Raw genomic sequence first — 13,962 nt, 5'->3', positions numbered from 1 at the left:
GAGGGGGTCGGGGGGAGAGGACAGAGACGAGAGAGGGGGAGGCGACCAGGAGGCGGGGCTGGGGCGGGACCCAGAGGCCCCGGCGCGGGGAGGCCCCGGGACCGACCGACCGACCGACTGCCGGACGGAAGCGCCAGCCGGGAGCGGTACCCAGGCTGCGGCAGCGGCCAACGCGCGCGCGGACCCCGGGGCGGCTCGGGCCGGGCCGCATGAGCGCCTGCCTGCCCGGCGAGCCCTCGGGCCCCGGAGGCGCGGCCATGGCCGAGCTCAAGTCGCTGTCGGGGGACGCGTACCTGGCGCTGAGCCACGGCTACGCGGCGGCGGCTGTGGGCCTCGCCTACGGGGCGGCCCGGGGGCCCGAGGCGGCCCGCGGCTACGGCGCGCCGGGCCCGGGCGGCGACCTCCCCGTGGCGTCCGCTCCCCGAGCTCCGGCCGCGGCGGCCGAGAGCAGCGGCGAGCAGAGCGGCGACGAGGATGACGCCTTCGAGCAGCGGCGGCGACGGCGCGGGCCCGGGGGCGCGGCGGACGGGCGGCGGCGGCCCCGGGAGCAGCGCTCGCTGCGGCTGAGCATCAATGCGCGGGAGCGGCGGCGCATGCACGACCTCAACGACGCGCTGGACGGGCTGCGCGCCGTCATCCCCTACGCGCACAGCCCGTCGGTGCGCAAGCTCTCCAAGATCGCCACGCTGCTGCTCGCCAAGAACTACATCCTCATGCAGGCACAGGCCCTGGATGAGATGCGGCGCCTCGTGGCCTACCTCAACCAGGGCCAGGGCTTGGCCGCTCCGGTGGCCGCCGCGCCCCTGACGCCCTTTGGCCAGGCTGCCGTGTACCCCTTCTCCGCCGGCGCCGCGCTGCCCTGCCCAGACAAGTGCGCCGCCTTCTCCGGGACGCCCTCGGCGCTTTGCAAACACTGTAACGGGAAGCCGTAAGGGCCCCGGGCCGCCCCTTCCTTCCGAACGCGTCCTTCATTTCACCTTGACCCCATGACTGTGTCACCCTGCCCCCACCGGACCCCGCCCACGGGGAGAAGGCGGCCAGGCCTCGCTTCCAGCCCTTGCGTGCTGAACATTTGGGCCCGCGGGAAGCGCAAAGCCCATCCGGGCGCGGGATTGAACCGGACAGCGGGGCGCTGGAATCCATGCCCTGGAGCCCGCAGCGCCCAACGGGCACCCTCCCGACGCCCCAGCCCTCGACCCTGGGGACGGGACGGGGGTGACCAAACGTGCTTTTCCGGGCGCCGCCGCTCAGCCTCAAAAAGAAAACCAGGATGGTCGCGATCCCCGGGCAGGTGGTCCTCCCCTGAGCCACCCGGGGGTTGGCGGAGCGCGGGACACAGCGTAGCCCACCTTGGCGGGTCGTGGCCCTCGCTTTGGAGCGCGTCTTTGGCCCCCGTCGGCCGCTCTCGCCAAACCTCCGGGCCGCGCTCCGGGTGGGCGTGTCCCCGAGGACGCACCGCGCCCGGCACCTTCCCCCTCTGCCTGCTCCAGGACCCCCGCGCCGAAGCAGCGGAGCTGCGGATGAGCCCCGCCCCGGCCCCGGCTCCGCAGTTGTCGTTTTCAAAGAAGCCGGGCCGCAGCCGCAAGAAGACCCTGGCCAGGAGCTTTGCGGCTCCCAAGTCTGTTGTGTTTGTTTTCTTGCTTGCCTAGGGGTGAGCGGACGCTAACGCCGGCTGCAGAATTCGTTCCCTAAACAGCCCCTGGGCTCCCCAGCCACCAATGCCCCCGCCGGATCGTCCACACCCTGGCGCGGCCCGGGTGGAGCTGGATGGAGACCTCGGCGCGCCCTCTGCTTAAAGGCGGCTGCATGGAGGAGGAGTCCTGGGGTGTCAGGGAAGGGCCTGGTCTAGCCCTGGCGACCGGCCAAGCCCCCAGCCCACCAACCCCGCACATTTCCGGGAGAGGAGACAGGGCCACGGTGAGTACCCTGGTGGGGGCCGCGCCCTGGCCGGTGCGAACCGCAATGGGGTCTCTTTTAAAGTCGGTGTGAGGACGGGGTCTGTGTTTTTTAAAGTCGGTGCTCAACTCAGAACTCTGCCACCAGCCGGGGTCCCCCTCGCCCCCCCGGCCCGCCCCCACCCCCAGCACAGCCGGCGGCCGCCCTGGGGGACCGAGCTGTCCGCGCCAGTTTGCGCCGGAGCGGCTCTGCTACGATATCCGGCTTTATTAACCCAATTTCTTCGGCTGTCGCTAATGCTATGCTAATAGGGAGAGAGGACCAAGGCCCTGCAAAGCAGCCTGTCTACAGCAGTTAACTTTAATTAATACATTTCAAAAGACCCTTTTGTATTTGCAAAATGAAGTGTGTAATTAAGTCTTATTCATAAAGACATATGCTTAATACTGGTTTTTGCTAATTTCCGTATTTATTTCTTATTGTCTTTTTTTCCCATAACGGACTAGTTTATCAGTTTTGCACATTCAAAAAGCTGAGTGTTGGAAACTGTTTCAAATTTCTTTTAGATAACTGCATACCCAAGTGTCACCAACTTCTAGGGTCATTTCAAAGTGACCCTAAATCAACTTTATAAATTACTTATAATCTGAAACAGAGTTGCTTATTCTGGTTAAAGTACATCATTTATATTCAGAATAAAGTATTTGATTTCAACTAATTTTTTGAATAATATATTAAATTTTAATATCAATTTAAATCGTGTTCATTTGTGACTGAACTCATAATTTCAGTGTTCAGGGAGTTGTGTCAGTTTGGGCCACATGCTTCTAAATCACAGAGTCCAAAAAGTCTCTAAGACACAGACAGCTTATCTGTAAGCAGCCGCTCGGCAAATGTATGAAATAAGAAGAAAACGGTGAAGGAAAAAAATCTCTCTGCCTCCTCTAGGTGAAAAATAAGAATTTTAAAAAAGCCATTTAAGTAATCAGAAGTTCTTCCAATAACTTCGTTTAAGTAAAAGTTAAATTAAATTTAAACTTTTCTTTTTTTTCTTTGCAAAGCTGTTTCTCAACTGTTCTCCAAAAATGTCAGCGTGCGGCTCCCTGGGGTTGTGCGGAGTTTTTCAAAGTGAAGTTTGCTGGGTTTCTTGACAGCAGCTGCTAATCAAGCAACCTGGAGCATCAAAATAAATGGCGTCCGGCCTCTCCCAAGTCTGCACAGCGAACTCACCTGGAGCATCAAAATAAATGGCGTTCGGCCTCTCCCAAGTCTGCACAGCAAACTCACCTGGAGCCTCAAAATAAATGGCGTTCGGCCTCTCCCAAGTCTGCACGGCAAACTCACCTGGAGCCTCAAAATAAATGGCGTTCGGCCTCTCCCAAGTCTGCACGGCAAACTCACCTGGAGCATCAAAATAAATGGCGTCCGGCCTCTCCCAAGTCTGCACGGCAAACTCACCTGGAGCATCAAAATAAATGGCGTCCGGCCTCTCCCAAGTCTGCACGGCAAACTCACCTGGAGCATCAAAATAAATGGCGTCCGGCCTCTCCCAAGTCTGCACGGCAAACTCACCTGGAGCATCAAAATAAATGGCGTTCGGCCTCTCCCAAGTTTGCACAGCAAACTCCTCATTCTAAGACAACCTAGACATTGGAAGAACATTCCCAGCACGAAAGGTCTGACTGCCCCCTCCCCACCGCCCCAAGTATAACCAACCAGGGGTGCCTATTGGCGCTGCCTGTCTCTGTTGCCAGAGACTCTCTGGAAACTTCTGATGGGGGTTCTGGTGTTTTCCCTGAAAGCTTGCTCTCCTACAGGGGTGGCACGAATTGCTGTGAATGAACTTGAAAAAATTCATCACCCCACACCTAACCCAGAGCTCGCCCCCCTCCAGCACTGGGGGAGGAATTAAGTACGAAAGAGCTTTGCTAGTAGCTAGGATTTGACACAGCTTGTTCTCAGAGGAACAAGATATTAACGAGAGCCCTTTAAACCGGGGTTGCCGCAACAAGGAGAGTGCCGGCCACGTGTGGAATCTTACAATTTCTGGTGGCCACGTTAAGAAAAGGAAAGAGAAGTAGATGAAATTAGTTTTTTGGTTTTTTTTTTTTGCGGTACGCGGGCCTCTCACTGCTGTGGCCTCTCCCATTGCGGAGCACAGGCTCCGGACGCGCAGGCTCAGCAGCCATGGCTCACGGGCCCAGCCGCTCTGCAGCATGTGGGATCCTCCCGGACCGGGGCACGAACCCGTGTCCCCTGCATCGGCAGGCGGACTCCCAACCACTGCGCCACCAGGGAAGCCTCAGATGAAATTAGTTTTAATGACTTTTATTTGTTCCAACATAGGCCAACTATTATCATTTCAACATGCAATCAATATTTTTTAATTATTAGGAGATCTTTCACGTTCTCTTTTTGGACCGAGCCTTCAGAATCCGATGTCTCACACTCAGAACCCGTCTCGATTCAGAACAGCCCACTTCAAGTGCTCAGCGGCCACGTGTGGCTTGTGGCCGCCCCAGTGGAGACAGCAGCTCTAGACGGTAAAAACGCAAACCATTCAAAGTGCATTCGAATAACGAGCAGGAAACCTCCGCAAAGTCGGGGAATACATTGTAGCGCAAGACACATAGGGAAGGCTTTGCCCTAGTCACTCAGTCCTGGGTCACCAGATCTCGCTGGGGCTGGGGCAGGCAGCAAGAACCACCGTGACTTCTCTACCAAGAGTGGAAGCCGTGTGTCTACTAGTCGCTGGCCCCAGTGCGTCAGCCTTGCACGAGCCAGCCACACCCACACCTAGGGAGCCAGTGGAGTGACTGTGGGGTCCTCCCCGCTCTGGCCAAGGGATTGCCTTGAGCCAACAGAGCCTCTTCCTCTGTTGACCCCACAAATGAAGGGGTCGGCGCACTGGCTGCTGCTTGAGTGACTCTCAGACCAAGACTCCTTCACGATCAGGTTATGAGCCCGTGAAGCCTGGCTCCTGGGGGCTTGGGGCAGCCTTCTCAAGCCCAGTGGCTCCGTAGGGGTCCCTGGCCGTGGTCAGAGGAGGCAAGTTGCCCCGCCAGGGTCCTGCACCCCATCTTCATTCACTAACCCACGTGACCGGCGTGGCCCCAGCGCTTTCGGTTCAGATGGTGCCCAAAGATCTTTGTTTTCCCCGGCAGGAAATTCACGCACCTAAAGCAGCATCCCTGGTTTCCAGTAATGGCACCCAGACTCTGGGGGCAGAACTCTACCCAAACCTGGCTCTGCCCCCAAGGACTGGGGGTATGGACCACGCAAAGGGCACCCAGCCCACGCGAGTTCATACACAGGCCCGCAAGTACCAGGTACGTGGCTTCCACCGTTTCATTTTGTTGATTTCATCCCAAAGGTGGGATTTCCTTTTCACTTCTTCACAGAAGACTCCTTGGGGAGCCGTGCTTCCCCTTAGGAGTAATCCGACCCTAGCTTTGCCAGATACGCCCGTCTTATTTCCTCGCAGGTTGGGAACGTTCACAGAAGGGGTTCTGCCTCATAAAGGACAGATACTGCTTTCCTGAAATGATGGGGGAAATGCACCGACCATCACTCCGACCGGCACGGCCAGCCTGGCCTCTCCCTTGGCATCTGCGAGGGCGCCCACTGCAGTCTCGGCGCAGAGGCCTCTGGGCCCTGGTTAATCCAGCAGAGAGTGATTACAGCAATGTTATCATGTGAATTTGCTTGTGATATGTTTTTAGTCTTTAATCGCTTTTGGTATCCCATTTGAAGGGATGGAAATAGAGGGATTTATGATGTATTAAATCATTTCTCCAACAATTACCTCTTTGGGCTCGTAACTCTAGATGTTTCAGCTCCCCAACTAAAGCCCGTTTCATAAAATTAGAAAGTTAATACACGTTTGCACATTTAACCCCAAAGGAGCAAAACCCACGTTACCATAAATGCAGAAAGGCTGAAAGAATTAGCAAAGTTACCTTTGACCCAGTGTTTTCCCTGTTTTAAAAAGTGACTTGTGCTGTTTTCTTTCCGGTCTGAAGTGCCCGAGGCCTGTGCGTTCGTATCATGGTATAAAAGCTGATTTTCAGGTGTGGCTCTCTGAGTGGGAAGACGGCCAGAATTATTCTGGAGGTTAACATGAGGCGGGTCACACTTGTAAGATGCACGCGTGCGAGGGGGTCTCTGAATAAACCCTTTCTGCTCTGTGGTCGGCTCTGTAGAACTGACCAGCTGGTGCCTGGTGGGGATACAAAGGGAAGCTGCTTCGTGGCCCCAGGGCCTCAGCCTGTGTTTCCCCGAGGCACAGCCCTCAGAACGCAGTGCGGAGCCACGCGTGGGCCTCTGTCCCCCACGACACACAAGGCCTCCTGGGGTGGCAGCCCCACCCGGTGGCAGCCGGCCTGCGCGTACAGTGCTGCCACCGGGGACGGGAGCGCGGTCCTAGCTCAGGGCCTTCGCGGAGCAGCTCGCCAGTGCGCTGGAAGTGGCCCAGCCTTCCCAGCGGCCTGGTTCCGCCTCCAAGCCCCGTTTTGTCTAAAGCAATGAGCCCACAGTCAGTTGCTCTCCTGGGGGCCCTGATTCGGCCTGACGGGAGCCCAGTCCCCCCAGTTCCCGAGGACGGCTCATGGTGCCCTAATGAGGCCAGGCCAGCCTGGGAAACTGGCTTCAAACCCCGAGACACACTCAGGACCCGCAAGGCTCTGATATCCACAAGGCATCTGCCAGGATGCGTTTCTGTCGCCTTCGCCACCCCGCAGCCCGCTGGCCTGCGGCGCCGGCGCTGTGTCCCGGCCCTCCCCGTGGTCCCTGCATTTGACTGCAGACGGCACCCGAGTTACCAGATCCCTGGGAACAAGCGGCCGGTCTGTGCACCTCGTGCACACAACCAGAGCCAGCGGACACCTGGGGACGCGAGTCAGGGTCGGGCTCAGCCCGCACCTGCCTGGGGGTCCGGAGAGCGGCTCATGTGACCCAGCCCCGCGTGGCCACTGAGCAGGCAGGAGCCAGGTCCCCTCTGCCAAAGTAACTCTCAGTCCTGGGACGGTTTGTACAGAGCAGCCTGGACGCCGTCCACTGACCACAAGCTGGTCTCTCAGGAGCGGACGCATCTACACGGTTTAGTAATAGAGATGCAGAAACCCCACTGTCTGTGAGCCGCTCTCTGGCCTGTGGCGCCCAGATTGTGGGTGGGAGGGGCCGTGTCTCAAGCCTCTGGGTGTTAAGACCCTTCCTCCTTCCAGCACATCCCTGACCAGCACAACTGCTGGTGTCCTTGCGGCCCTCAAACAGCTGAGGGTTCCAGGAGGGCATCACAGACACATGGGAAGGTGTTTATTTTCTGTTCAGGGGTCTGGGTTTCCAAATAAACGTAAAGCCTTTTACCTGAGGCCAGGATGTGAAAACAACTGCTCTTCTCACACCCCTGAATCTTTCCTCTGGGCTGTGGGGTCAGCAGTGGTGTTCCAGAGCTTTCCATTAGCTCCTCCCCCATGTCGGGGACCTGAGGCTGCCCGATGGGATGAGAAGCACCGTCCCAGAACGTCCGAGGGCTGCTTCCAGGCCCCCAGCACACATCTCCTGGCTCGTTCTCTCTCTCTCTCTCTCTCTCCTGTAGCTACACTTGGGAAAAAAGAAGGGTCTATAACCCTTTCCCTCCCTCTGGGTAGGCCTATTGCCCTAACACGCATGCTTCTTAAAATATCACAGGTGTGGGGTCTCATGACCCTGGTCACTGCCCCCAGTGCAGTGCTGGTTGCTTCTGGTTTGGGAAGGGGTGCCTGATCCAGGAGAACCGCTGACCAGCCGCCTTCGGCCTTCAGCCCGGCCTGCAGCCAGGCGGACACGGGCCGGGGCAACCATCCTCTCTGCGTAAGCATCACTCACACGCGGGCGTGCGCGTGGCTGAGCACGTGTGTGTCCGTGCCTGAATATACGTGCAAGTCACGCTGTAAACTGTTTCACCCCCTGCCGAGGCCAGCTCGTGCCCACGGGGGCCGGAAGAGGAGCTCGTTGCTGCCCCGCTGTCCCGGAAGGTGGGTGAGATGCCCCTTTGCGGGCAGCGGACAGGACCCGAGAGAGGAGGTTTCCACCCGGTCTCAGGGAATGTCCTCACAGTGAGGGAGCCTGGATGGCCGTGTGGCCACAGTCAGGAGTGACCGCAGAGACGGGTCATGGAGAGCTATACGGGGGTGAGAGTGCCGTTCCCTGAGTTGCGGTCAGTTCCCTGGTCACCCAGCCTGGCCAGCCCCAGCGCCGGACCCTCCCCACCTAACCCATAGCCCATCCTGATTTCAACAGAGGTAGAGGGGAGCCCTCCCTGCAGGACAGAGGTCTCTGGGCGTCAGGGGAAGGAGGAGGCCATGGCTGCTAACTGAGCTGTAGGAACAGGGGCCGTTCAGCGCCTCCTAACGAGCATGTTGTGGGCGATTCCGCCCTCATCTTCTGCTTAATAAGGCTGGTTAAACAGTGATTTTGCGGGGCCTTGCATCCCCTAAACCTGTTCGTTCTCATGGCGCACTCCCTCTGCACTGCAGGAGGTGATGGTTAATTAATACCGTGCCGGGAAGTGGCTGTGCTGACAGGTGAGGGTCACCGGCGAACTTTCAAGGATGCTGACTTCATTAAGCGGCCTCATTACAGCCCACAGAACCGCTCAAGACGTCGTCTGAAAGGAGGTGCTCTGCGTTCAGCTGCCCTCGCCGCCCTCCCTGTAGGGGAGCGAACAACGTTTCCAGAATAATGACAAGTGAACAAACAAGGTCAGGGGCCCCGCAGGCGGCTCCGGTAGGCATTCTGCCCGGTGTCCTGGGCCAGCACCGCAGAGCCGGATCCGCTCCCTCCCCGTCCGGGGACCCTGCTGAGGCAGCCGCCGGCTCTGAGCTGTCGGGAGGACTGAGGGGGGTCCTGACATGCGGCTTCGGCCCCAACCCCCTCGGCGCTTCCTCAGCGCCAGCTGTGCTCCAGGCCAGGTGAGGTAACGGCCCCGCGTCTGCGACCACAAACTCGGTGTGGCCCTTTGCTGAAGACCACGACCCCCCTCGGGCCACCAGCAGACCCGCAGTGCAGGAGGTGCAGGGCAGCCACTCCAGAGGGACCGTCCGTTCATTCTTCACAGAGCTGCTCTTTCCTCTTTTTATTGTGGTGAGACATACTTAACATAAAACTTACCGTTTAACCGTTTGAAGTGTACCTTCCGCGGCATTAAGTTCATTCACAAGGTCATGCAACCAACCCCACCATCTATTTCCAGAACTTCGTTATCACCTACAATTGGATTTTTTCAGGTCAGGCTTACTGACGCGTAACTGACACCCAGTAAGATGCACCCCCCCCCTTAGATGTAGTTCCTTGAATCTTGGTAAACGCACACGGCCGTGAGCCACCCCTGGGCGGGGTGTGGGATCTTGCCCGCACCCAGAAAGACCTCCTGTGCTCTCCTGACTCCAAAACTGCCGGTCTGCTTTCTGGCCCCATAGTGTTGCTTTTTCGGGAATGTCTTCTAAACGGACGCTTACAGTGTGAAATTTGGGGGTCTGGCCTCTTCACTCGGCCTAGTGTGTCCGAGCCTGGCCGAGGTTACCATCCGTGAAGTGGGGTGGTGATCTCAGTGGCACAGGAGACTTGGGGGAGCTGGATGACCTAACCCTTAGCCCCTCCTAACCCTTAGCCCCTCGCCTGCCCCACGGGCCGTGCGCTGCCGTCACCACGATCCTACTGCACCCACCGTGGGTGCCAGGCTTTGAAAGTCACGGGCCAGCTTGGTTTCTGCAGAAGCAGCCCTGCGTGAGCCGCTGTGACATCAGAGGCTTCGGGGGGGGGAAGTGAGCAGGCCCACCTCGCTCCTTAAGGGACGGTTTCCAAAGATGGCTCCTGCCGGCCGTCCAGGGTGGGCCCAGAGCGAGGCCCAGGTCCACAGCCCCGTCGATCCCGACTGCCCGTCTGTCTCCTGAATGTCTTCCTCTTTCCCAAAACACGTCCTCTCAAGGGACACCTGGGCGTGGTTTCCCCGACAGGGTGAGGGGTGGTGAGGGTTTGGGAAGGAGTCGCTGAAGTGGTCCAGGCTCGGGAAAGGCGAGGGAGGGTGACCGCGCCCGGCCCCCTGAGCTGGCCCGACGGCCACGCGCGTCCTCGTGAGGGGCCGGAACAGCACGGGCCTGCGGTGGACGCCCTAAGCACTGATTAAATGAGGATGACAGCAGTGGTCACGGAGGGGCCCCGGGAGGGCCAGGAGGCAGATGCCCCGTGATATCACTTTTCTGTGAGCTCAGCGCCCCGGGCTGCCACTAAGCTGCTTGTCAGTTAGCGTTAACCTGGAGACACCCAGCCCCTTACTGGGAACCACAGAACAGAAGCCAGAAACCACGGACTCTCGTAAGGAAACGGAAACGCTGACACGCGTGCGCAGGGCCTCGGCCGGGGAGATGCGAGCAGGTCGTAGCTGGGAGGTAAACCAGGGCCCGAGGGGCCACGCCTCACAGCCACCGTCTGAGGATTTTCTGCTCGCTTCTGGTGTCAGCGTTTTTCTCCTGCTGCACTTTTTTGATAGAAAAATATGGAGAAGAGGCTCTAAGAAGCAAAGTGCCTGGAACGGGCTGTCGTCAGGGTAAATGCTGGTGCCGTTTACATGGGCTGCGGCCACGTGTGACCTGAGTGCCCCCGATATGCCGCCTGCCTTGTCCCGGTGGGGCCTGCGGGTGCCCAGGGCACAGACGTCAGCGGGAAGCTGTCTTCACAAACGGGAGGCGTGCCTAATCCTCCGTGTGGCAGCTCAGTTATCTGTCCGGTGGCGAGGGGACGTTATGGGTGAGGCTGTGATTAAATTTCCTCATGTAACGACCCTAAGTAAATCTTTGCAATTTTCATTTTGCGGAGATTTAATATAGATCGGGGCCCTGTTGTTGGCTCCCATTTTAATCCCAAATCACTCATTAGATGAAGGCCAGCAGACGCCAGTGGGCGAGGCCTGTGGGCTGAGCCGCAGACTGGACCCACAGGAGCGCGTCCAGATGGACGGCTGCTGCCCTCGTTCCGTGATGGGTGCTAATCTCAAACCGACCTGCTTCCTCCCCATTACGCATATTAAATGCAGCCAAAATTCTGGGGGTGGCGCGGTCCACGCCGCTCTCCCCAGATGCCTCTGGTCCCGACCCCGCCTGCCTGCTCCACACGGAAGCAAACCCGCCTGGGAGCCGGGGCCGGGCGGTGCCCACTGACAGATCCACCTGGCCGGACACCCCAGCTGGGTTGCCAGGTAAACACAGGAGTCATTTTGAGTGAGACTCTGCCTGAAATAATTGCGTGGGACATACACTGAAAACGCGTTTCTTGATTATCTGACGTTCAGATTTCAGTGGGTGTCCTGTATTGGGATTTGTTGCCCTGGCCACTGTCCTTGGCCCCTGCACACTTAGCCCTGAGCCTCCCTGAAGCCCACTGACCAGGGCCACTCACATGGCCGCAGACCCCACCCTGGCAGCCCTGCCTCCAAAGACTCAGTGGGTTTCCTGGGGGCCAGATGAGCTACAGAATAGCAGTCCCAGCGTAAAAGGAAAATGTGGGAGCCTAGTCCCCAAATGATTCAGAATTACAGGATGGCGACAGCCTTCTGAGGGCCGGGCTCTAGGCACACTGTTCAGGCCACCAACCGCAAAGCCGGTCCTGCTGGGGGAGGAGGGTCGCAGAGCCCACCCAGGCTGCATGCCCAGCCCGACCAGGACGCCCCCTTCCGACCACCCTCCTCTTCATCCCACATGGCCCCTTTCATTCCGGGACCCAAGAGACACCCCCCGCACGGGCACGCACTTGCACACACACCTCCACATGCATGCATGTACCACATATTCAGATATGTGCTCACATCTGCACGCACACGGAAATATGCACACTTTTGCACACACCCACACACATGCTCACATGCGTGCACATGCCTGCACACACGTGTACTTCCTTTGGACACTTTGCTCATTTGGGAACATGGTGACAGGTCTGGCTTAGCTGTGTCGCCCTCTCTGTGGAAAGGCAATCTGGCCTTGTGGAAAAGGCGCAGGCCTTGGGCCAGCAGTTCTGCTGTGGGAACGCATCCCTCGGCACAGTCGGGGCCCTGGAGAAAGACACCTCCAAGACCTCCTGCCAGCGACAGGGCCAGGAAGCCGCTTGGCCGCACCTATGGGGCAGAACCAGGGTGATCACACTCACGGATACGGGCCGTTTCCACGACTGACCACGTGAAAAAGCAACAAGAAGCACTGTTTACAACAGGCTTCAAGGGGGGATATTTACACAGATGTAAAGCCTCTCTGGAAGGACGAGACCCTGCCCTGAGGGGCTCCTAAGGAGGGCGCTCAGGGCCCGGCAGGCAGGTCAAAGGGGGAGTGGCTCCCGGTGGGTACTTCTATACTCTGAGCCCTCTTCCCACCACCGGGAATGTCTTCTTTAATTAAAACCAGAAAGCAGCAGTCATGGGCTGAGTGGTGGCCCCCAAACATGTCCACATCCGAATCCGTGGACCCTGCAAATACTACCTTACATGGCTGATGACAAACTGAAACTATAAAGGAGTGACCACAGTTCAGGTGAACAAAAGTCGAGTCAAGCGGCCATCGACGATCCGATGTCAAGATGCGGCCCTGCCCCACCGGGAACTTGAACTTTCTCTGAACTGTACCAGGTCCGAGGACACCACCTGCCTGCTGCAACCTTGTGGCCTCAAGGTCTCCCCTGGTGACTATGCAGCCATTTCGGACCCCAACCAGCAGCCTCACTTCTCACCAGCTCCAATTATAATTCTTTTTTTTAAAAATTAATTTATTTATTGTTGGACGCCTTGGGTCTTTGTTGCTGTGCGCGAGCTTTCTCTAGTTGTGGTGAGCAGGGGCTACTCTTCGTTGCGGCGCGCGGGCTTCTCATTGCGGTGGCTTCTCTTGCTGCAGAGCACGGGCTCTAGGCACGCGGGCTTCAGTAGTCGTGGCTCGTGGGCTCAGTAGGGAGCCTCTGGAGAGAGCACCTGCCTGCCTGCATTCTGACCTTGGACCTCTGGCCCCCAGACCAGGAGAGACTGCTCTTCTGCTGTTCAAACGCCAGTCTGTGTACTCCGCTATGGCAACCACGGAAGCCACTGCAGAGCCCACCCTGGAGGTTACAAGGGCGCCCACCGCCCCTCGTGGCGCAGCCGACTCCTCCGTGGCTCGGCCAGGCTCCTCCGTGGCTTTATTCTCCCAGAGGAACAGGAAGGCAGGGAAGAGCCAGTGGCAGCTGCTCCAGGCCCCCGGCCGATGGCGCACACCACCCCCTGGGTGCACACAGCACCACCGTCCCGTCTGCAGGTCAGCCCGCAGGCCCCCAGAAACAGTGCAGGGCCGCGTAGATGGACCCACGGCCTCTGCACCACCAGGAGCCACGTCGTGGAGTTGTGGGAGGGTCACGCGGACTCAGGCCCTGACAGTCATGTGATGGGCGCGCCTGCTGGATGCTCTGGCAACCCCCAGGCATCAGCCGTCCTAGGAAAACCTTCTTCATGTGTCACAGGTGGGAGGTGACGGAGCAGGTGAAGGGCCGTCTCGGGTCACGGCAGCTGCTGGGTCCCTCTGAGTCCTTTCCTTCCTTCCTTCAACAAGCACTGCCCAGTCGATGGAGGTGCATGACTTCCCTCAGGAAGGGACTCCGCAGGGTCCCAAGCCCCCCGAAGGGCTGGTGAAGCAGAACCAGCCTTGGCCTCTGACCCCGAGGGGTAGATCGCGACCCACCCAACGGGGTCCAGCTCGTGGTGGGAGGTGCTTTACCATGAGCAGAGCCGGTGGGGACGTGGGGAGAGGGGAGGAGACCCTAGGGCAGAGACCAGGGGCCAAGGGGTCCCCAACCCAAGTGCTGGTCACTCCACAGCAACCTTAACATTTTCTTCCCACCTGGAGACCTGATTGCGTCCTTACCGGGTGTGTCAGGTAGCTGTTGCTGCATTACAAATAAGCCCCAAACTTCGCAGCCTGAAACAATAACACTCATTCGTCATCTCTCCGTTTCTGCGGATCAAGATTCAGGAGTGGCTCCCTCAAGGTGTCTGGTGAGATGCAGCCTGGGTGTCAGCGGAGG

The 13,962-nt window shown here is 58.6% G+C and overlaps 1 protein-coding gene across 1 annotated transcript; it reads left to right on the top strand.

The window, feature by feature from the left end:
- The first annotated feature begins 209 nt into the window (after positions 1-209).
- Positions 210-932, top strand: BHLHE23 (basic helix-loop-helix family member e23). The gene has a single exon (XM_067705218.1). It carries the CDS (start codon positions 210-212, stop codon positions 930-932), a length of 723 nt encoding a protein of 240 aa, XP_067561319.1.
- The last annotated feature ends 13,030 nt before the right edge of the window (positions 933-13,962 follow it).

The sequence above is a fragment of the Pseudorca crassidens genome, chromosome 15 (assembly GCF_039906515.1).
Source record: "Pseudorca crassidens isolate mPseCra1 chromosome 15, mPseCra1.hap1, whole genome shotgun sequence".
In the NCBI taxonomy this organism is placed as follows: domain Eukaryota; kingdom Metazoa; phylum Chordata; class Mammalia; order Artiodactyla; family Delphinidae; genus Pseudorca; species Pseudorca crassidens.
The sequence above is the reverse complement of the archived record's forward strand: the minus strand, read 5'-3'. Positions and strand labels throughout refer to the sequence as shown.

Coding starts and splice junctions, on each gene's coding strand:
- BHLHE23 (XM_067705218.1), top strand. CDS start 210: ATGAGCGCCTGCCTGCCCGGCGAGCCCTCGGGCCCCGGAGGCGCGGCC.